The sequence below is a fragment of the Strigops habroptila genome, chromosome 5 (assembly GCF_004027225.2).
Source record: "Strigops habroptila isolate Jane chromosome 5, bStrHab1.2.pri, whole genome shotgun sequence".
NCBI classification, from domain to species: Eukaryota; Metazoa; Chordata; class Aves; order Psittaciformes; family Psittacidae; genus Strigops; species Strigops habroptila.
Genome location: NC_044281.2, coordinates 68,439,718 through 68,459,561, shown reverse-complemented (window position 1 = coordinate 68,459,561; position 19,844 = coordinate 68,439,718). Strand labels below are relative to the sequence as shown.

General features: G+C 61.1%; 3 protein-coding genes across 7 annotated transcripts; 2 read left to right on the top strand and 1 right to left on the bottom strand.

Moving 5' to 3' along the window:
• Positions 1-831: 831 nt before the first annotated feature.
• On the top strand, positions 832-12,740 carry SEMA4G (semaphorin 4G). 4 transcript variants are annotated; one of them, XM_030486029.1, is made up of 17 exons: positions 832-1,419; positions 4,279-4,519; positions 5,640-5,788; positions 6,254-6,316; positions 6,394-6,492; positions 7,652-7,745; positions 7,979-8,092; positions 8,275-8,441; positions 8,568-8,737; positions 8,885-9,029; positions 9,107-9,329; positions 9,415-9,530; positions 9,844-9,995; positions 10,200-10,261; positions 10,359-11,597; positions 11,766-11,869; positions 11,952-12,740. In XM_030486029.1, the coding sequence occupies exons 2-15, from the start codon at positions 4,393-4,395 to the stop codon at positions 11,204-11,206; spliced, it is 2,529 nt and encodes an 842-aa protein (XP_030341889.1). In that variant the 5' UTR covers positions 832-1,419; positions 4,279-4,392; the 3' UTR covers positions 11,207-11,597; positions 11,766-11,869; positions 11,952-12,740. The 4 variants fall into 4 exon arrangements, with proteins under 4 accessions (XP_030341889.1, XP_030341888.1, XP_030341887.1 ...); XM_030486028.1 differs by having other exon boundaries at positions 10,344-11,597; XM_030486027.1 differs by having other exon boundaries at positions 10,344-11,869.
• Positions 12,741-12,787: 47 nt separating this feature from the next.
• On the bottom strand, positions 12,788-14,650 carry MRPL43 (mitochondrial ribosomal protein L43). Of its 2 annotated transcripts, XM_030486033.1 has the most exons (4): positions 14,464-14,629; positions 13,888-14,011; positions 13,655-13,761; positions 12,788-13,018 (listed from the first exon to the last, which is right to left on the bottom strand). In XM_030486033.1, the coding sequence occupies exons 2-4, from the start codon at positions 13,950-13,952 to the stop codon at positions 12,804-12,806; spliced, it is 387 nt and encodes a 128-aa protein (XP_030341893.1). In that variant the 5' UTR covers positions 13,953-14,011; positions 14,464-14,629; the 3' UTR covers positions 12,788-12,803. The 2 variants fall into 2 exon arrangements, with proteins under 2 accessions (XP_030341893.1, XP_030341892.1); XM_030486032.1 differs by lacking the exon at positions 13,888-14,011 and having other exon boundaries at positions 14,464-14,650.
• Positions 14,651-14,653: 3 nt separating this feature from the next.
• TWNK (twinkle mtDNA helicase) lies at positions 14,654-19,745 on the top strand. Its single transcript, XM_030486031.1, has 5 exons — positions 14,654-16,066; positions 16,530-16,770; positions 17,381-17,488; positions 17,834-17,975; positions 18,608-19,745. Exons 1-5 carry the CDS (start codon positions 14,815-14,817, stop codon positions 18,875-18,877), a joined length of 2,013 nt encoding a protein of 670 aa, XP_030341891.1. The 5' UTR covers positions 14,654-14,814; the 3' UTR covers positions 18,878-19,745.
• Positions 19,746-19,844: the final 99 nt, after the last annotated feature.

Sequence of the window (19,844 nt, the reverse complement as noted above, 5' to 3'; positions counted from 1 at the left end):
CACGAGGAACGGGTCAGGCTGCCTCATCTAAACCCAAGGGCAACTCACACGGGTCCTTGGAGGTGTAAATGGTGCTGGGCCAGTGGGGGAGCTGAGGGGGCTTGGTGGGGGTCACCTGCCAGGCTTGGTCCTGATGAGTAAAGCTGAATTGGCTGCACGGGGTTTGGAGTGCCTGGCCTGGGCTGCTGTGATAAAGCAAGGTGTAAACTGTGTCTCCTGGTGCAGTCCTGCCAGGAGTTCTGTTAAGGCTGTTTTGCAACCCCATAACCTGGAGGAGACCTGCTGGGAAGCCAGCAGTGCTTGCTGGTAGGAGTGCATGATGCCAAAGAGGGCAGCCCACTGAGGAGGGGAGAAGGGTCCAGCAGTTGTGCCAGGAGCTTGCTTGGGCTTTACTAGAGCTTGGTGGAGCAACCACAAGCTGTCCATGGAGTAGCAGGATGGGGAAATGTCCCATCCCACTCTGCAAATCTCTGTTCTGCCATGCAGAGTGGATGCTGGGGGTGAGCCAGAGAAGGGCTGCTCCCACCCAGCATTTCCATTTTTTCTCCTGGGTTCCTTTAAATTATAAAGCCAGCATCATTTTTGGCTGTGCTGCCAAGGAAACAGCCATGGGAGGCCCGTAAGATCCTGGCTGAGGTCTCTCCGTGTTTGCCAGCCCCACTGACAACGCAGCTTCCCTGCACTGCAGCATGCAGCCGGCTCTTGCTCCCCGGTTTCACTGCCTCATGGCTTTGAGGACCATGGGGCAGCGGGAAGGGGCCACCATGCCCAGCAGAAGCTCCCGGCGCAGCGACTGCTGAGGGGTGCGGCAGCTTTGCCTGGTGTCTTTGGCCGGATCCAGGTTGGCGAGACCTGCCGCCGGGAAGTTCGCTCATCAAAAGCGTTTTGCGCCTCCAGAGACACTGGTCGTGGGGATTTTAAGGAGGTGCCGCCTGGGCCGGCTCGTTTGGGTGTGCTGTGCTGTGCTGTGCTGTGCCGTGCCGGCTGGCTGCTGGTGGGAGGCTGAGGCCGGCACAGTCATGCTCACACACATGCTTCCGTCGTGACCCAGTAAACCCAGTCAGACCTGACCGGGGCTCGCACGCTCCCCTGCGCGCTCACGCACGCCTGCGTGCCTCTGCTGCCCCACCGCTTTCCTCGTGTTCCACGGAGACCAGCAAACCCGTTCTGCCGGCGGGAGACAGCGCCGGGAGCCGTGGCTGCATCCCGCAGGAGCACTGATCGCCGGTGGTAGGAGAGGGGCTTTGGCCCCCGTGGATGTTGCACGTTGAGATCAGAGTGGCTGGTTCCTCGTGGCGGCCGTCAGCCCCGCAGCCGGATCCTGCCTCTTCCACCCTTCTCCTTCAGCGCTGCCGGCCAGGGTGGGAGCTGGGGCTGGATTGCAGGTCCTATGTCGGCCCCCCCCGTGCTGGGAAGTAGGTGAGGTGCCGAGGGGCTCGGGAGCTCACTCCTGGGGGTGGGAAGGGCCTTTCTGGGCAATTTTTCTCTTTCCATTGGAGCTGCTGCTGCTTTTCAGCCTCTTTTCTCCACCCTTTTATGTTCCTCCCACAGAGAAAACTCTCTGTGGTGTTTCTCCTCCTGGCTTTTTCCTGTTCCCATGGAAGTGCTGGGCTTGAGCAATCCAGCTGCCCCCAGCCCTACCAGTGGGAACCACGGACCAAGACCTCCTCTGCCTCCCTCCCCGGCCCTCACCTTCACCCAGAGCTTTGAACTTGCACCCTTCCAAGGGGGAATGATGGGTTTGGGGGTGTTTGGTGCAGCAGCAGCCTGGCGTGACGATCTGAGCGGGGTCAAGGATGGTTTCAGTTCCTTCTTGCTCTTTCTCCCCCATCCTAGATATAAAAAGTACAAAAAATAGAGAAGCTCAGAGCAGCCCTTCCCTTCGAGTAAAAGATTAACTGGCTCTTACAGCTAGCTGATTAAACGTCCTGTAGGACAAAGTTACATCTGATCTCAAGCAAAGGAGCCTTTGGAAATGAGTGTAGCTTCTCTCCTGGGAAAAAGAGAGGATCCCAGCCCTGGCAGCAGGGGAGGCTGCCCCCCCCGCCCCTGCCTGCCTGGGGACCCTGCACAGCCCCACACCTTAATTCATTATTTTTATTTCCCCTGCCATGCTGGCTCGGTGCTGACTCTGGTTAAACATTAGCCGGGGTTGGCTGGCATCGAGGTGCTTGCCCTGTGATAAGCACCATCCCTGCCTCCCTGCCCAGCCATACTCCCAGCTCCAATCCCTGTCGCGTCTGGAGCCAGGCAGCAGGCAAAGTTCAGTGCTTGTTCAGGGGAGATAAGGTGAGGATGCATGGCAGCATGCAGGCAGCTTGCAGGGCTGTTACTCATTTATTAGAGATCGTTGTTTGCCTTGTTGTAAGGTGGTTTCTCCTCCCCTCTGCTTTCCCAGCAAAGGTGTATGGCAGCTTTTGTGGCTTGTGCATGGTTCTGGGCTCATGTCCCCACGCAGAGGCCTGGGGAAGGTCCCTGCAGGTGGGTGGCCCTAGTCCCACTGATGGTATGGAGAGGTGTCAGCACAGGGCTGGCTCAAGTGCTTTCGGGTGCTTTGGTGCTCCAGATGTGGCCCCACCATTTGCTTTGCCCAAAAAGCTTGGTGGGTTTGGGTCGTGTTAGACATAGTGCCACCAAAGTAACTGCTTTCTCATTGACCTCCATCGCCACTCACCCACCTTGCGTCACCTTGCCAGACCCATCATTTGCTAACAGACCCTTGGTCTAGACAGGGCTTGTCCTGGGAGCAGGAGTTACTTGGTGGGAAGATGCTCCGGATCGTCATCCTCTGTTTGCCAGGGAGCTCAGCACCCTGCCTGTACCCGGGGTTGGGTGCTCTATGGGTGCTCTGTTCTGGGCCAGCGTCTTGGGGGCAACAAGGCAGGAAGGAGCAGCGGAGGGCACATCTGCCCTCTGCCCCATTCCTGGGATGCTCCAGGGCAGCAGCCAGTACAAGTGCGAGGTCTGGGTCTGAATACCACAAAGGAAACAGCGGTTTAATGCAGGATCCAGGACTGCAGCTGGATCCCACATCCAGCTGCTCGCTTCTCCTTTTGAGCCCCAAAGCCCTTTTCACTTCCGTTTCACTTTGGTTCTACCTCCCCTTTGCCTGAGACCCGGTGAGGTATTTGCTTCAGGGAAACCGTCTGTAGCAAGTGTGTTTGGACAGCTTCTGTACAGGGCCAGGTATTTGCTTTACACAGATAAAAAATCCCCAACAACTATACAGGTGCTGGTTGCTTATGGGGAGCTCTCCTGCTCTAGATAGCCAGTCATCTCCTTCCTCCTTAGTGCCTGTAAAATGAACCACTGGCTCTGCTCAATGCAGCCAGGAGAGGCGGAGGGTTATTTGGGAGGGATTGGATGCATGCAAGCGAGAGCTGTGGTAGATGCTGAGCTTTGAGGCAGCTTGGAGTGAAAGAGGAACTGAAATCTCATGGATAAACACTGGGCAGAAAAAACTGTTCTCACCTGGAACATCAGGTGAGATGTTCCTTGATGATGATGCCAAGTGGTTCCTGTGTGGGTTTTCCTTCACCCTGCGTTGCTGCATGCCTGAAGCATCCTTCTCCCTGCCTCTGTCCTCAGGAGTCTCATTTCAGGAGGGGCAAAACTGGGGGAACAAGTATCTTTCATGGCAGGAGCCATGAATTGTGGCCATCCTATCCCTGCTCATCCTCCTGGTCACCATCAGCTGTGCTTCCAGGGAGGAGCCTTTGGGCTCCCCAGGAGCCCCCCTGCCACCCATCCTGCCACAGCTGGGTAACAGTGCTTGGGGTACCCCAGTGTGCCAAGAGACTTTCAGAGGGGCCTGGCCCTAAGCCCTCCTCTCTGCTTTTGGGGGTTAATGTGCCCGCTTTCTGTGTGTGAAAATGCAGTGGGGGATCAGCTCTCTCTGCTGAAGCATATCCTTCGGTCAAGGGGAGGATGGCTGGGAGCAAAGGAGGGAAGAGCCTGGAGCAGACTTGGAGGAAAATGAGCCTCCAAGCAACCCAGTCAAGAACTCAGCAAGTGGCTGCCATGGAGCGGACACTGAGCCAGGGGCTCTGCTCAAACTCCCCTCCCTGCCCTGTGCTGGCTGCAGGCTCAATGCCTTGCACCATGCTTCAGTTTCCCCTTTGGCAAACAAGGGTTTGCTTTTCCCTGAAGCTGTCCCTGGGCTGAGGCCATGCCCAGTCAAGCACCCATGCGTGTGTGCAGCCAGCTCCTTCCCGAGCCCACTTGCTGGTGGGGTGCTGGGGGCAGCAGGAACGTCTGACCCGGTGCTCTGTGTTTCAGGAGGGTTTGGCAGCCGTCCCCATCCCAGGGAGCTGGGGAGCGTGTCCCAAGGATCGGCTGTGCTGGCCCAGCAGCCGCGGGCTGGGCAGCTGCTCTCAGTGGGGCAGTGGGAAGATGAGCAGAGGCACGGCCCATCTCCTGATGGCTCTCTTCATGGCGGTGACGGCGGTGATCGGCTACCCGTCACGGCGCTCTGCCACCGACCTGGATGCCACCCCCAGGACAACAGTCACCTTTGAGGGTAAGGGGGTGTGGGTCTTGGTGGTGGTGGCGGTGAGGGTCTTGCGGCACTGGATTTGGTGCATCGTGACTGCGTCCAGACTTCCCAGGCCCCTGGAGAGGGGGTCTCAGCATGGTGGGTGGCTACAGGGGGTCCCCTCGGCTCCAGCAATCAGAGCTCGCATGGCTGTTTGGTGTTGGGTGCCTGGAGTTGATGTGTTCTGAGGGATGGAGCAGTAGCCAGTGCAGGGAGGACAAGGGTGTACAGGGAGCTAGCCTTGTCCAGGCCCTGGCCCTGCCCAGCTGCTCTTGAAGAGTGTCCTGAGCTGGGCATCACACCCAAATAGTCAGCAGGGAGCTTTCTTCCATGGTTTTCTCTAATTGCCATTAGGCTCTTGGTCTCCAGCCTCTGTGGTGTCAGCCAGCCCCATAGTGTCAGTGTGCCCTGGGCATCCACATGACTTCACTGACCTCTTTAGCGAAGCCCAGCTCAGCAGTTGACAGTGGTTCATTTGCAGCTGGGGTGCCCTTTCGTCCTTTAGGCAGTGCCTCCTTTTGGGGTCATTCCGTCCCCACCTGCCTCCAGGGTCCCAAGTCCCATGGGACTTTCCCCTCCTGCAGCAGGAGGGTCTGAGCCTGGCTTGGGGTCCCTCTGACCAGGGCACTTCTCAGCACCCCAAGTGGAATGGTTTCTCCGGCTCAGTGGGCAGGGAGCACCCAGCCTCGCTGCAGAAGCCCTCCCCTTGCACAGTAGTTTTGGTTCAGGTTTTTTGCATCCTTTTGGGCTGGCTGGGTTCGGTTCAGAGCTGGGGTCACTGCCGGTGTGTTTTCCCTTCCTCTGATTGCTCCCCAAACAGCGTGGCAGGTCCATGCTGGAAATGGATATTGCAGCTCCCACCCCTGAACTGCCATTTTAATTCATGGGGAGAAATGTCCTCTGTGAGCCTGAGCCCAACTAGTGCCTCCCACCAAACCTCCCCTCTTCCTTTCCTCCTGCTGTAACCGCTGGCACCCAGCACCATCAGCCCAATAACCTTGGTTGGTGCTTTCCCACCCGCTGCCAGCTCCATCCTCTGTGTTCTTCTGGTGCCTCGCGCCGTACCTGCCCCGGGGTCCCCCTTAGCCCCCTGTTCCCTTTGCAGAGCTGTTGGGCGTCCGGCGCTTCAGAGCGCGCACCCTCAACTACAGCACCCTGCTGCTGGAGGACGACCGGGGCATCCTCTACGTGGGTGCCAGGGGAGCCATCTTCGCCCTCAACTCCAGCGACGTGGCCGACGGCTCCCACCGCACGGTGAGCCCTGCCCGCTGCTAGCTGGTTGTCCTGTCCCACTGCACCCAGTCCCTGCCCGAATTGTGGCCATCCTATCCCTGCTCATCCTCCTGCTCACCGTCTCAGGTCTTGCTTGGAGGCGCTGTCCCCAGGGGACATCTGGTCCTTCTCCCCAGCCAGGCAGTGTGGGGACAGTGGTGGGAGATGCCCCCAAGCTCAGAGCTGCCTGCTTCAGGGATACCCCGTCAGGACGAGGGACGGGGGGGAAGTGTTACACCTTTGCTCCCACTGGGAAGGATACCCCAAAATTCCTCCAGGTGCCTGTGGGTTGGGGTCTGGAACCACTCTCACTCTGGGCTGGGGATGTGGGTGGGGATGCCATCTTGTGCAGAGGATTTTAGCATCTCTGAAGGCTTTGGCAGGGGCTGGAGCCTGCAGTGATGGGGGACCATGTGGTGATGGGGGAAGTTGCTCTTCCCCTTGCAGATCCAGTGGGAAGCCTCCCCGGAGAAGCAGATGGACTGCCTGCAGAAGGGCAAAAACAACAAGGTAGAGCCGGTGGGTGGGTGCTGGGGGGGCTGCTGCTGCCTCCCCCAGCCTGTAACGCCTGCCCTCCCCCTCTGCAGACCGAGTGCTTCAACCACGTGCGGTTTCTGCAGAGGCTGAACAGCACCCACCTCTATGCCTGCGGGACCTACGCCTTCCACCCGCTCTGCGCTGCCATCGTGAGTACCGCTCAGCCCCATGGCTGTCCTCTGCCACCATGTCACCCCAGCGTGGTGCAGCCCCTGTCCTCTCCCACCATCTCCACCTGCAGCCCAACTCCCTTTCTGCCCCTGTCCTACCAGCTCATGGGGGAGGCAAGTGACCCCCAGGCTGGGGTGGGTAGATTTGGGGATGCAGCTCTGTGATGCAGGCACCCAAATTGCACCCCCCAGCGCTGGGGTTGGACTCAAACCCCATAGCAGCATGGCTGGGGGTGGATTGGTGCCGTGTGGGCTCAGTGAGACTGATGGGGTGGGATGTACCAGCACTGGAGCTGGTCCCCAGCCCCTGTTGCAGGTCCCTTCCCAAATCAGGGGCTGCAGTCTGGCTGGTGGCCAGTGGCAAGCATGCTCAGGGAGTGTGACAGTGGCAGGATGGGTGACGGTGGCAGGGCTGACTCAGCAGCCCATCCCTAGGGATTTCCCAGGCCAGGACAGGGGTCCTTGTGTGGCCATGACTCACAGCAGAGGCCGGGGGCAGCCACATCCCCCAGCAGCAGGACTTTCACCCCTGTGTGGTGGCTCCTTGGTGACTTGGCTGCCCTTTGCCCACCTCCCTTCCTGAGCTGGGGGGCAAAGAGGTCTCCTGGGACCATGTCCCCAGCATGGCCAGGGAATCCCGGGGGAGCCGTGCCTATTCCCACAACCGTGTCGCCGGTCCGGTTTGGCTGTCGCACGCCCTGGGAGTCAGGCGGAGCAGCCGCTGAGCTGGAAGGGCCCGGTCATTATTTGACGTGCTTTGAACTACAAACCCCAAAGAACATAACTCCTGCCGTGACGGGGACATCCCCCGGGGGGACGCAGCCCGGCTGGACAGCGTCTGCTGGCCAGGCACAGCCTGGGAACATTATCCTGCCTGGTGCCCACACGATGCCAAAGTCGGGTGCTGGGGTTCCCCTTCCCTTCTGAGCCCTCTGTCCTGCTCTTGGATGGGGGTTCTGGCCGTCCATGTCGTTTCTGACCAGCTAGAGGGTGCCATGGGGGGTTTGTCTTGCCTGGACAAGGACACGGCCGTGGGCATGGCTTTGTCCCCACTAGCAGCCTCTGCAGAGAGCTTGGGGCTGGCAGGGGAGGCAGGTCTGTCCCCTCCTGTATAACCCGGTGCCCTGTCCCCCTCAAGGATGCCAACAGATTTACGTTGCCATCACACTTTGAGGAGGGCAAGGAGAAGTGCCCATACGACCCTGCCCGTGGCTACACCGGTCTCATTGTAGGTAAGGAGCACCTTTCCCAGGGCTGGTGGAGACATGTGGGATGCCACCAATCCTGGCCCCATCCCCAGTGCCCCCACGGGGTGTCCCCAGCTGGGTGGGCTCTGCCTGCAGGGACCTTAGCAAGGCAGGGCTTGGTCCTGCTCCTCCTTTTCCACTTGGGGAATGGGGATGCTGTTGGCTTCTGGGGCTGTCCTGGAGTGCAGGGCAATGCTGATGGTGCCTGCCCTGCCCAGATGGTGGGTTGTACACGGCCACACGCTACGAGTTTCGGAGCCTCCCTGACATCCGGAGGAACCTGCACCAGCGGCCACTGAAGACAGAGGAGTCCCCACTGCACTGGCTGAATGGTGAGACCCCTGGGGACAGTGTCACGGCCTGTGGGACACTGTGCATTGCCTTGGGGAGCGTGGAGCAGGGGTAGGGGGTGCCCCTGGGGTCCTGTGTGGTTTGCCATGAAGAAACTGAGGCAGAGAGTGATCCTCCATCCTCTGGTGGGTCCCCAATGTCTACCTCACTCTGTGATCCCCAGATGCTGAGTTCGTGGCCTCAGTGCTGGTCCGGGAGAGCAAGGACAGCCCTGTGGGTGATGATGACAAAATCTACTACTTCTTCACGGAGTGGGCAGGCGAGGAGACCACATCCTTCTTCGACAAGAGCCAGGTGGCCCGAGTGGCCCGGGTGGCCCGTGTCTGTAAGGTAGGCATGTCCCCAGCCACGGGGAGCCAAGCACTGGGACAGAGGCTTCAGGGGAAGTGAGGCATAGGCAGAGGGACACGCACCCCCCCACCAGCTTATGCAGAAATGCTCCCTGCACCCTCCCAGAGCGACGTGGGGGGGAAGAAGATCCTGCAGCGCAAGTGGACATCCTTCATGAAGGCACGCCTGGTCTGCTACATCCCCTACTACGAGGTGCTGCGCAGCGTCTGCAGCCTGGATGGAGGCAGCTGGGTCAGCACTGTCTTCTATGCCGCCTTCACGCTCTCAGCACAGTGGTGAGCAGGGCAGCGGCCAAAACGGCTGGGGGTAAAAGTCATGGGGGAGGCCGGAGATGGTCGAGGGCAGGCACTGAGCACCTGGGGGTGCAGCAGTGGGGAGCACCCATCTGTCTGCCCGGGCTCAGGTGGGGTTTTGCCCCCCAGGAGGACCATGGAGGCCTCAGCCGTGTGCCGCTACAGCATCTCGGCGGTGCAGCGTGTCTTCGAGGGCCCCTACATGGAGTACCAGGACTCAGCTCGCAAGTGGTCCCGCTATGACGGTGCAGTGCCTGAGCCCCGGCCTGGCTCCGTGAGTGCCTGGGGGCGTGGAGCTGGGGGGACATGGGGCAGCTGCATCCCCCCCTGACCCCGGTCTCCCCTGGGCAGTGCATCACGGACCACTCCCGCAGGAAGGGCTACAACTCCTCACAGGACCTGCCCAACAGCGTCCTTGACTTTGTGAAGCTGCACCCACTGATGTTCGAGGAGGTGAAGCCGGCTGGCGGGGAGCCACTGCTGGTGAAGAAGAGCGTGGTGTACAGCCAGCTGGCCGTGGACAGGGTGCGGGCCCTCGACGGCCGCTCCTACGATGTGCTGTTCATGGGGACGGGTGAGCGCAGGATGAGTTTGCCAGGTCTCTGCAGGGCAGGGAGCAAACCCCACACTCCTTCCTGACGCCCTGCTCTGCTCTCCAGGGGACGGCTGGATCCACAAGGCTGTGGTGGTGGGCTCCGGCATCCACATTGTGGAGGAGGTGCAGGTGTTTAGGGACCCGCAGCCCGTGGAGAGCCTGGTGATCTCCCATGCCCAGGTGAGGGGTGGAAGAAGTGGGGGGGACACCACACATAGGGCACGTTTGTGGTGCGGCCTTTGGGCTGTTTGTGGAATGGGGGGAACATGACTCCTGGGTCACCCCAGCTCAGGATACATGCCAGAGCCTAAGGAAAGGGAGCAGCCTGGCCTCCAGCTGCAGCCGTCAGCACTGGCTGGAGCTGTGGGCCCTTCCTCATGAACCCCACCAAGGGACAGCTGTGCTGTGGGGCTGGATCTCTGGGCACCATGGGGCACCCCACAGCCCAGTCGCACTATGCCAGGTCAATGCTGAGCCAGCCCTTTTCCCCCAGAGGAGCCTGTACGTGGGGGGAGCCAGCGGGATCCTGCAGGTGCCCCTGGCCTCCTGCGCCAGGTACACCTCCTGCTATGACTGCATCCTCGCCCGGGACCCCTACTGCGCCTGGGATGGCAGGTCCTGCTGCGCCACCGCCACTACAGACAGGTAGGGAGAGGCTGCCCATCCCCAGCAAGGTCTCTGTGAGCCTTCCACCTACCCCATCCCATGCTGTTGCACATCACCCCATGGCACAGTTGCCCCAGTGCCGCCTCAAGGGTCTGGCATCCCTCAGTGGGTCTCCCAGTGGCTGTGACCCCATAAGGGTGGGCTCAACCAGGGCTGTATGGCTGAAGCCCCGGTGTCTTGCAGCGCAGGGCTGGTGCAGGACGTTCAGAGTGGCAACGAGGGATGCCGGAGCAGCTCTGGGCGGGGTGAGTCTGTGCTGCCCCTTGGGACCACAGGGGATGCTGGTGTCCAGCGTCCCTTGGGGTGACTGGGAAGGGTGCAAGGCAGTGCGTGTCCCCACAGGCTCTCTGCCGTGGAAGAACCGGACAGTGCTGCAGGGGGACGACGTGCTGCTGCCCTGCGACCAGCGCTCCAACCTGGCACGAGCCATCTGGCTGCTGAACGGCAGCGAGGCGCTGGGCACGGGGCAGGACCGGCTGCGTGTTGGAGTGGACGGGCTGCTGGTGACAGACACGCTGCCCCAGCACAGCGGCGAGTACCGCTGCTACGGCGAGGAGCGGGGTCTCCGGACGCTGCTGGCTGCCTACAGCCTCACCGTGCTGCCCGAGCTGCCCCGCAGCCCCACAACCACCTCACAGCCCCACGCTGCCAGCCAGGCAGCCAGCGACGTGAAGGTGGCTTATGTCTCTGCCATCGTCGCCTTGGTGGTGCTGTGCGCTGTGCTCAGCACCGTCCTCCTCTACGTGTCCTGCCTGGAGAAGCGCAAGGGCAAGTACGTGCTGGGGGAGCCGCGGCCAGCCAGTGTGGAGCTGCAGACCGTCTCGGCGAACTGCCTGCGCAAGAGCCACCGGGAACAGGAGGAGGAGGAGGAAGAGCTCGCCTACCCCGATGGCTGCCTGCGGATCATCCCTGGCGAGGCACCCACGGCTGCCACGTCCCCGGTGAAGGAGCTGCCGGCTGCCGTGCCCCCGCTGCCGCCGCCGCTGCCGGCCGAGCTCACCAACGGCGTGGGGACTCTGCCCAACGTGCTCCGCAAGATGAACGGCAACAGCTACATGCTGCTGCAGCAGCAGGAGGAGCCGCTGGCATCGCCGCTCTACAGCGCGTCCTTCACCGAGGAGCTCAGCAAGATCCTGGAGAAGCGGAAACACACGCAGCTGGTGGAGAAGCTGGACGAGAGCTCCGTGTAGGGGCCGGGGGGGTCCTGCCAGCGGGACCCTCCTCCCCTCCGGCCCCTTCTCCCACCCCCTGCCAGCAGTATTACAAGACTCAGGCAAAACTACCTCCTGGATGGCACAGCCGGGCCAGGCCTGGGCTCGGCCATTCCTTTGGCTTTTCTCTGACTTTTGAGACTTGCTATACAGAAAAAAAAGCATCTATTTAAATTTGGAGCTCTATTTATGTATAAAAACCCACTGACGGTGGCCACGAGCTGGAGGCAGGAGCTGGCACTTGGCTGAAGATGGACCCTGGGGGGAGGGAGAGTTTCTGCCTGTCTGTCCGTCCAGGTGTGAGAGGGACATGCTGTTGTGGACGCGTGGACTTGGCCTGCCCTGCTGGGTGTCCCTTGGCTGCTGAGAGGTGGGTGAGGAGCAGGGAGCGGGGCTGGGGGCTGCCACACGATGCCTGCACCTCTTGCAGGACAGGGATGGGTTCCTCAGCTTTCTGCTCGCAGGAGAGGGGCTTTGGACACGTCACGTTGGGGGGGTGGCTGCCAGCTCCTGCCCACTGTCCCACATCTGCCCCCAGGGATGGCTGCAGGAGAGGACAGTTCAGTGAGTGTTGGAACTGATGTCCAGGATGTCCCGGAGCAGCTGGTGGAGCGGTGTGTGCCTGCTCTGAGGAGCATACAGGTAAAACACAGGGCGGGGTGACCGGAGGAGGTGGCACCTCTGGGGCCTCTGACCCTGACAGGCCTTTGCCTTCTCTCCCCAGGGCACTGCAGAGGCAGAGCAGGATGCAGCAGCAGGACACACTGGCAGCAGGACTGGCAGCCATGGCTGAGCCCTGCGGTGTGGCATGGGACTAGCGCAGCACCAACATCTGCCACAGTGTCTGCAGTGCCCCTGTTTCTGCCCCATGTTTCTGCCATCCTGCACGGTGCTGCTGGAGAACTGGGGTTCAGGCACAGCCCTGTCCACCGTGAGACATGTGGGAAGGGAAACATCCTCACAGAGCGAGGAGAGGAGGAGTCCTGGACAAGGCCCGTCTCCCACTGGGGCCTCCTGCCCTTCATGGCACTTTCAAGGGGCAGCCACTGTCCCTAAATCCCCCCGCAGCTACCTCTCTCCTTCCGCCTCCTGGGGGAAACCTGAGGAACTGGAGTAACGAAAGCATGTCCTGCTGTGGGGACAGGTTGGTGACATTGGAGAAGCCAGGGAGGGACAGACTTGTTGAGGTGCATGACCTCCCTTCTGTGCTCCTTGCTGGCACTTCCAGGATCAGGACATCACCTGGAGCTCAGCCCTGCAGGGGGGCAGGAAGGGGGTGGCAGCCCTTGGGATTCCCAGCAGGCTGGAGCCCAGGCCCCCCTGCCCCAGCAGAGTGAGGCGCAGTGGGAAAAGGCAAGAGCCGGATGCCTGCACTCTCCCATCCTGCCCCGACCCTTGGTTTTGCTGCAAGGTGGGACCAAGCCACCCTCAAGCACCCACCCCCTGCACCCTCCATGTCTGGTACCCCTCATACACCCAGTGCCCCCCGGCAATAAACGCGGCTCTGTCTGGACGTGGTGGTGTCTCTGTGGGCAGGAGAGGTGGATGAGGAGGCACGGGGTGGGGGGCTGAAGCTTTATTGGGGCTGGAGCCGTGGACCCTGCACAGTGAGGATGGAGGGTTTGTTGGTGAGGGGGTGCCACTGGCCCTGGATGCTGGGGTTGTCACTGTGGAAGGGCTTGCGAATGCGGATGACGTCCAGGCCGGACTGGCCGGCCAGCCTGGTGGCCAGCTGCAGGATCTCCTCGCTTGTCTTGCTGGTGATGAGCTCCTCCCGCACTGTCCCGTTCACTGCGGCAGAGCAGGGAGGGAGCAAGAATCGTTAGGGCTGGAAGGGACCTCTGGAGATCATCCAGTCCAACCCCCCTGTCAAGGCAGGGCCACCTAGAGCAGGTTACACAGGAACACCCAGGCGGGTTTTGAATGTCTCCAGAAAGGGAGACTCCACAACCCCCCTGGACAGCCTGTTCAGTGCTCTGCCACCCTCAACAGAAAGAAGGTCTTCTTCATGTTAAGGTGAAACTTCTTGTGTTTTAGTTTATGGCCATTGCTCCTCATCCTGTTGCTGGGCACCACTGGAAAGAGTCTGGCACCATCCTCCTGGCACCCGCCTTTGAGATATTTATATGCATTAATGAGATCCCTTCTCAGCCCTCTCTAAGGCTAAACAGGCCCAGCTCCTGCAGTCTCGTAAGAGAGATGCTCCGGACCCCTGACCATCCTTGTGGCCCTCCACTGGATCAGGCCAAGGCCCATCCCCTTCCTTCTCCCCCAACACTCCCCCTGGGGGGCAGCTGCTGTTCCCCTGCCCCACAGAGCAGCCATCCCCAGTGCTGTCCGCTGCAGGGCAGAGGTGGGGGAGCACTAGCACTGGGGGGACCCCATCCCCATCCTGCCCCACATCCCCCAGTTTCCCCCCACACTCACAGTACTCAGCCACCAGCACCGGGGCCGGGTTGGAGCAGGGCCTGACGTAGAGGACGACATCAGGGTGCTGCCGCGCGAAGTCCAGCGCCACCTCCTCCACGAACTGCCTGCAAGGGGGGGAGACGGGGGCCAATGGGGTCAGAGGTCACTGCAGCCCCCCCCCCCAACAGTGAGGGGCAGAGATCACCACCCAGCCTGCCCATGTGCTGAGAGTCAGTGCAGTGCCCCCCCACCGTGGGTCAGAGCTCAGCAGCACCCTCCTCTTCCCCTTCGTCCTGGGTTCAGCTGTAGCAGTCATTTTTCTCCTTCTTAGTAGCTGGTGCAGCGCTGTGGTTTGGCTTTAGCCTGAGAACAAGGCTGATAACACCGATGGTTTTAGTTGTTGCTAAGTAATGTTTACCCCGATCAAGGACTTTCTCAGTCTCATGCTCTGCCGGGGAGGAGGGGAAGCCGGCAGGAAGCAGAGACAGGACCCCTGACCCAAACTGGCCAAAGGGGTATTCCATACCACAGCACATGATGCCCAGTATATAAACTGGGGGAGTTACCCGGAAGGCTGAGATCGCTGCTCGGGTCGGGCTGGGTATCGGTCGGCGGGTGGTGAGCAATTGCATCCTCTCCCCTTGTTATTCCTCTTATCATTATCTTTATCAGTTCTGTTCTATACACACCCATGCAGCTGTCACCACCTCGCCTCACCAGCCGCTCCCCACCATGTCAGAAGTCAGGGGTCACCAAGCCTCCCTCTTCCTCTCACCCCTCCATCCCCGGCGGTGAGGGGCAGCGGTGCGGAGCCCCCGGGGCGGTACCTGGCGCCGCGGGCATCGGCCGCGGTGGGGCTGAAGAGGAGCTGGAGGCGCTGGAGCTGCCGCACGTAGCGGCCCACGCCGTTGTGCAGGACGGACGTGAGGAACCGGCTGGTCGACCCGCGGCTCGTCATGGCGCTTCACCGGGAAGCGGAACCGCGCCGGGAGCGGAGGACATCCGCATCCGCAGTCCCGCTGGAAGTGACGCGCTGAGCGCGGCGGGCGCGGGCAATGGCTGCGGCCGGGGAGCCCCACGTGGGGCGGACGACCTGAGCGGCGTCGGGAACGGGGGAAGCGGGGGGACACCGTGGGGCAGCGGCCGATGCGGGTCGGCAGCAGCCCGCGGCGGGCAGGATGGCGGTGGTGCCCCTGCGACCCTGCAGAGCCGCCGGCCGCCTCCTGCCGCTGCTGTGCGGCGGGACGAGGAGCAAAGGAGCCTCCCTGAGCCCCGGCGTGCCGGGCCGCCTCACCCAGCGGCGCTACAAGAAGGATGTGCTGCCTTCCCCCGAGGGGCCCGTGCCCTCCGTCACCATCACCGAGATCCGGCAGTACCTGCGCGCCCAGGGCATCCCATTCCATGACGGGTACAGCTGCCTGCACACCCCCAGCCTCTTCACCGCCGGCCGGGAGGACCAGCCGCCGGCCGCCAGCGCCCCGTACACGCTTTTCATTGACAAGACCACGGGCAGCTTCCTGTGCACGGCCACCCTGGCCGAGGGCACCTGGCAGGACTTCCAGGCCCACGTGGAGCTGCAGCACCGCGGCGTTCCCCCCGACAGCTCGGAGGAGGTGGAGGAGGACATGCGGAGGGCTCGCGAGGATGCCCGCTGCATCTGGGAGCGGGCGCTGCCAATCTGGGATCTGCTGGATGAGGAGGAGAGCAACGAAACCAAGGCCATGTTCGGTATCAAGCGGGTGACGAATGCCACCCTGAAACGCTTTGGGGTGCGTTATCTGAGGGCTGCCAAGTCCCTTGTCTTCCCCTGGTTCAGCCCCCGTGATGCCACCCTGAAGGGCCTGAAGCTCTTGAGGGTGGAGAAGAAGGGGGATACGATAGCTTACGTGGAAGAGACTTTACCCCGCTTCGATTCCTATCGCAATCTCTTTGGTCTGCCCCTGATCGGCCGCCGAGACACAGAGCTGGTCTTAACTGGGTGGGAGCTGGATGCCCTGGCCCTGCACCAAGCCACAGGGGTGGCCAGCCTGGCCCTGCCACGGGGGTCCACCTCCCTGCCCCCTGCCCTCCTCCCCTACCTGGAGCAGTTCAAGCGCATCACTCTGTGGCTGGGTGAGGACCTGCGCTCCTGGGAAGCCGCCAAGCTCTTTGCCCGCAAGCTGAGCCTCAAGCGCTGCTCCCTGGTGCACCCCAGCAACCTGCAGCCCCGGCCCTTGGAGGTTCTGAACCAGGGCCTGAACCTCACCAAGATCCTGCGTGCCGCCCTGCCAGCCAGCCACAAATCCATCGTGTCCTTCCGGCAGCTGCGTGAGGAGGTGTTTGGGGAGCTGGTCAACAGCGAGCAGGTGGCTGGTGTCAAGTGGGCGCGCTTCCCCGAGCTCAATAAGCTCCTCAAAGGGCACCGCAGAGGGGAGCTCACTGTCTTCACAGGTGATGGGCAAACTGCTGGTGGATGGGGAGAGCAGAGGGCTCTTCGGTGCTTCACCTCTTGGGGGTGATGCCTTGCTAGTCTTCCAGGTCCCTTTCTGCTCGTGGCTTTGGCTGAGTCCGTCCTGGGTGCAGTGGGGCTGGATGTACCAGTGTGGTGATGGGCTCCCTGCCTGAGGCAGCGCTGGAAATCCTGGAGTGTCCCTCACCCCTGCTCCCACCTGCTACCTCCTCTGTGCCAGCCCTTACCCACACCTCACAGGGACCCGCTGGCTGCTGGAGACAACGTGTGTGTGTCCAGAGATGCAGCCAAGAACGAGATGCTGCTTGTATATGGTGGGAGTGCTGCGGATGGGCTGCTCTTATCCTGCTCCCTGGCACTTCCACCTCTGAACAACCCCCCAATGCATTCAGGATGGGTCACATCATCTCCCCCAGCTAATTCCTCCTGTTGTCCTTGCACCAGGCCCTACAGGCAGTGGGAAGACGACCTTTATCAGTGAGTACGCGCTGGACCTGTGCATGCAGGGGGTGTGCACGCTGTGGGGCAGCTTTGAGATCAGCAACGTCCGCCTGGCCAAGATCATGCTGACGCAGTTTGCCACCCAGCGCCTGGATGACAAGCTGGAGCTGTATGATGAGTGGGCCGATCGCTTTGAGGACCTCCCGCTCTACTTCATGACTTTCCGTGGCCAGCAGAACATCAAGTATGGTCCCACACCTTCATTCCCAGTAGCATTTACCCCTCACAGCACATGCTGTGGGGAGTTGGGGCTCTTCCTCTGCAGGTTTGGGGCTGGCAGGAGGCATGTTGCAGCTGTTCAAGCTCCAGGGCTGGCATGTGGGGACTCTCACAGCCTTCCTCTGGGGTGGGGGTGAAGGGAGAGGACCTGTCGTTTGCTAGGTGGCTGCTCTAAATCAGCCTCTGTCCCTGGCAGGATGTGTGCCCCACACACTCTGCTCACTGGCACTGCTTCTGTTTGCTGAGGAGGGAGGACAGGCACCTCCGACTGCTTTTATTCACCAGGTGCTGTGGCACCTGCACACATCCCCTGCACCCTGAGGGTCCCTGCAGGTTGGGGGGATCACAAGGTGGTGGGTAGGGGCTGGGTGGGCAGCAGCTTTGTCCTCCTGATCCTGCTGCCCTCACCTGTGGGGGGTGAGGGATGGGGCTATGCCTGTCCTGAGGTGGGAGGACATGTGGAGGTGGGATGCGCCAGGAGTCAGCTCTGCCTCTCTCCATTCCCATGCCTGGCTCAGCATCCCCATCCCTGCTTTCCCTGATCCCCAGGGCTGATCCCAGTCTCCCTCTGCCAGGGCTGTGATTGACACCATGCAACATGCTGTCTACATGTACGATATCACCCACGTGGTCGTTGACAACCTCCAGTTCATGATGGGACATGAGCACATCTCTGTGGACAGGTAGCCCTTCTCCAAGCTGCCCCCTCCTTCCTCTGCCACTGTCGTTGCTGGAGCTGGCCCTGCTGTATGCCAGGACAGGGCTGGGGACCCACAGGGGGTGTCCCCTGTAGTCCTTTTCTTGAAGGGCAATCACTGCCCTGGGGAGGAGAAGATGGGAAAGGGGGAGCCAGTTACCTGCAATCCCTGCTGTGCCCCATCCCTTTTCCCACATGGGCCCAGGTGCCTCACAGAGAGTGAGCCCAGACCTCTGGATGCTTCCTGCTGGGAACTGAACCTGACAACACCTCACTGTCCCCTGGCACCGAGCAGTGCCAGCCCCTGACCCTGTTCTCGCTGCTGTGGCAGGCTCGCTGCACAGGACTATATCGTTGGTGCCTTCCGCAAGTTTGCCACGGACAATAACTGTCACATCACGCTGGTCATCCATCCCCGCAAGGAGGATGATGAGAAGGAGCTGCAGACAGCTTCCATCTTTGGCTCTGCCAAGGTGAGCTGGGCTGGGGTGGCCCTTCCTGTCCCTCAGGCACAGTGCATTCCTAGGAAGGGGCTGGGGTACATTGGGCAGCTGTCCCCTGCTCCACCAGCACCATGGGTCATCGCTAGGGAACCAAAAGGTGCTGTGAGGGGCAGGATGTCCCCAGGATTCCTGTCACCTGCTGCAGATGTGTGGAGTCCTAATTTGGCCAGGGAAATGCAGGCAGAGGGCAAATCCTTTGGCAGCTAAAGCTCTGTTGGGGCTTTAGATGCAGTTAATTAATGCTCATTGACTGTGAGTGGGATGTGGTAGGACACAATTAAAGAAGGAGCCAGGGAGGGTGCAGGGATTGGCTTTCTGAGTGTTCCCGTCTCTGCTGGGATGCTGGATGACGCTGCAGCTGTGGGCAGGAGGTGCTCTGTGAGTGTGCACAGTCTTCCCGTGCTCCCTTGTTTCCCAGGGTGTGCTGCTCAAGCCTGTCTGCCCAGCAGGTCACTGAGGTGTCCCTGGGGAAGACAAGGGGTTGGTGTTGGGGACGTGCTGGAGTTGCTGTGGCTGGGGATGCCCCATAGCAGGGCTTGAAGGAGCCCCGTGACTGTGGCTGCATCCCCAGCACCCTCCTGGAGATGTTTTCCTTCCCACAGGCCAGCCAGGAGGCCGACAACATCCTCATCCTGCAGGACCGTAAGCTGGTGACGGGGCCAGGGAAGCGCTACCTGCAGGTGTCCAAGAACCGCTTTGATGGGGACGTGGGTGTCTTCCCCCTGGAGTTCAGCAAGGCCTCGCTCACCTTCTCTAGCAAAAGCAAGGCCAAGCTGAAGAAGGTGAAGGAGGAGAAGGCGCCAGTAGCTGCAAAGGCGCCTTTAGCCAAGAAAGCTCCAGAGGGAAGCTCAGGAGCCTCTAAGAAGCCATGAGCCCATCAGGTCTCTTCCTCAGCCTGTCAGAAAGAATGAGGACTGGTGCTAGGAGCAGAGGGTTGGGGTACACCAGCCCCTCTCCCCAGGGCGCAGCAGCCATGTACTGCTGTGGCCCTTTCTGCTGCAAGAACAAGCCTCTTGGCCACCACCGTGGTGTCTGTGAGACATGGGGCCACCGTGAAAGGAAGATTGGGCTCATCCCAGAGAAGAGCAGCCAGACAAAGGTGCTTTGGCAAACACTGGCTGTGCTGTACTGGTGCTGAGTGTTGGGAGCATGGTGGGGAGTGGAGGCAGCACGGGCTGGGTGGAGGGGGGACCTCCAGATGTGGAACAGGTCGTTAAATTGTGGCTATAATGGAGCTGAAATCATGGACTGCCACTGACTGGGGAGGAATGTGCAGGGGGACACATGGCTGGATCCCCTGTCACAGGTTGGGGTCTGTGGGATGGATCCTGGCTGGGATGGAGCCAGTGAGGGGAAGATGATGGATGGAAGTGTGGGAGGTTGTGGATGGTTGTGCTCTCCATGGGATGTGGTGGGAGCTGGGCCCCCGGGGTATCACTCGTGGTGGCTGGCAGGCATCGCTGAGGGCTCTGCCCACAGCCCAGCTCCCTTTGCTCAGGGTCTCTGCCAGCCCTTCTCTCCAGGGGTATCACCAGCAGTAAAACCTCAGGGCGAGCAGCCCTGCCCCGCTCTGCTGAGCTGGGGGGTGAACATCCCTGTGCCTTCGGGGCTCTGTGCAGCAAATACTGTGACCTGGCCAGTCCTCGCTGTGGTAGAACAAGTCCACGGCCGGATCTTGGTCTAATCCCTTTGGGCTTTTTGCCCTTTCTAGTTTTAATAAAGCATAAAGGTGATTGATGTTCCCGTGCTGCTGTCCCTGTGACCAGGGGACCCTGGGGCTGGGTGGGGCCACCCTAGAGGTTGTCCCTGCTGTGCAGAGCATCCCTTCCTGGACCTGGC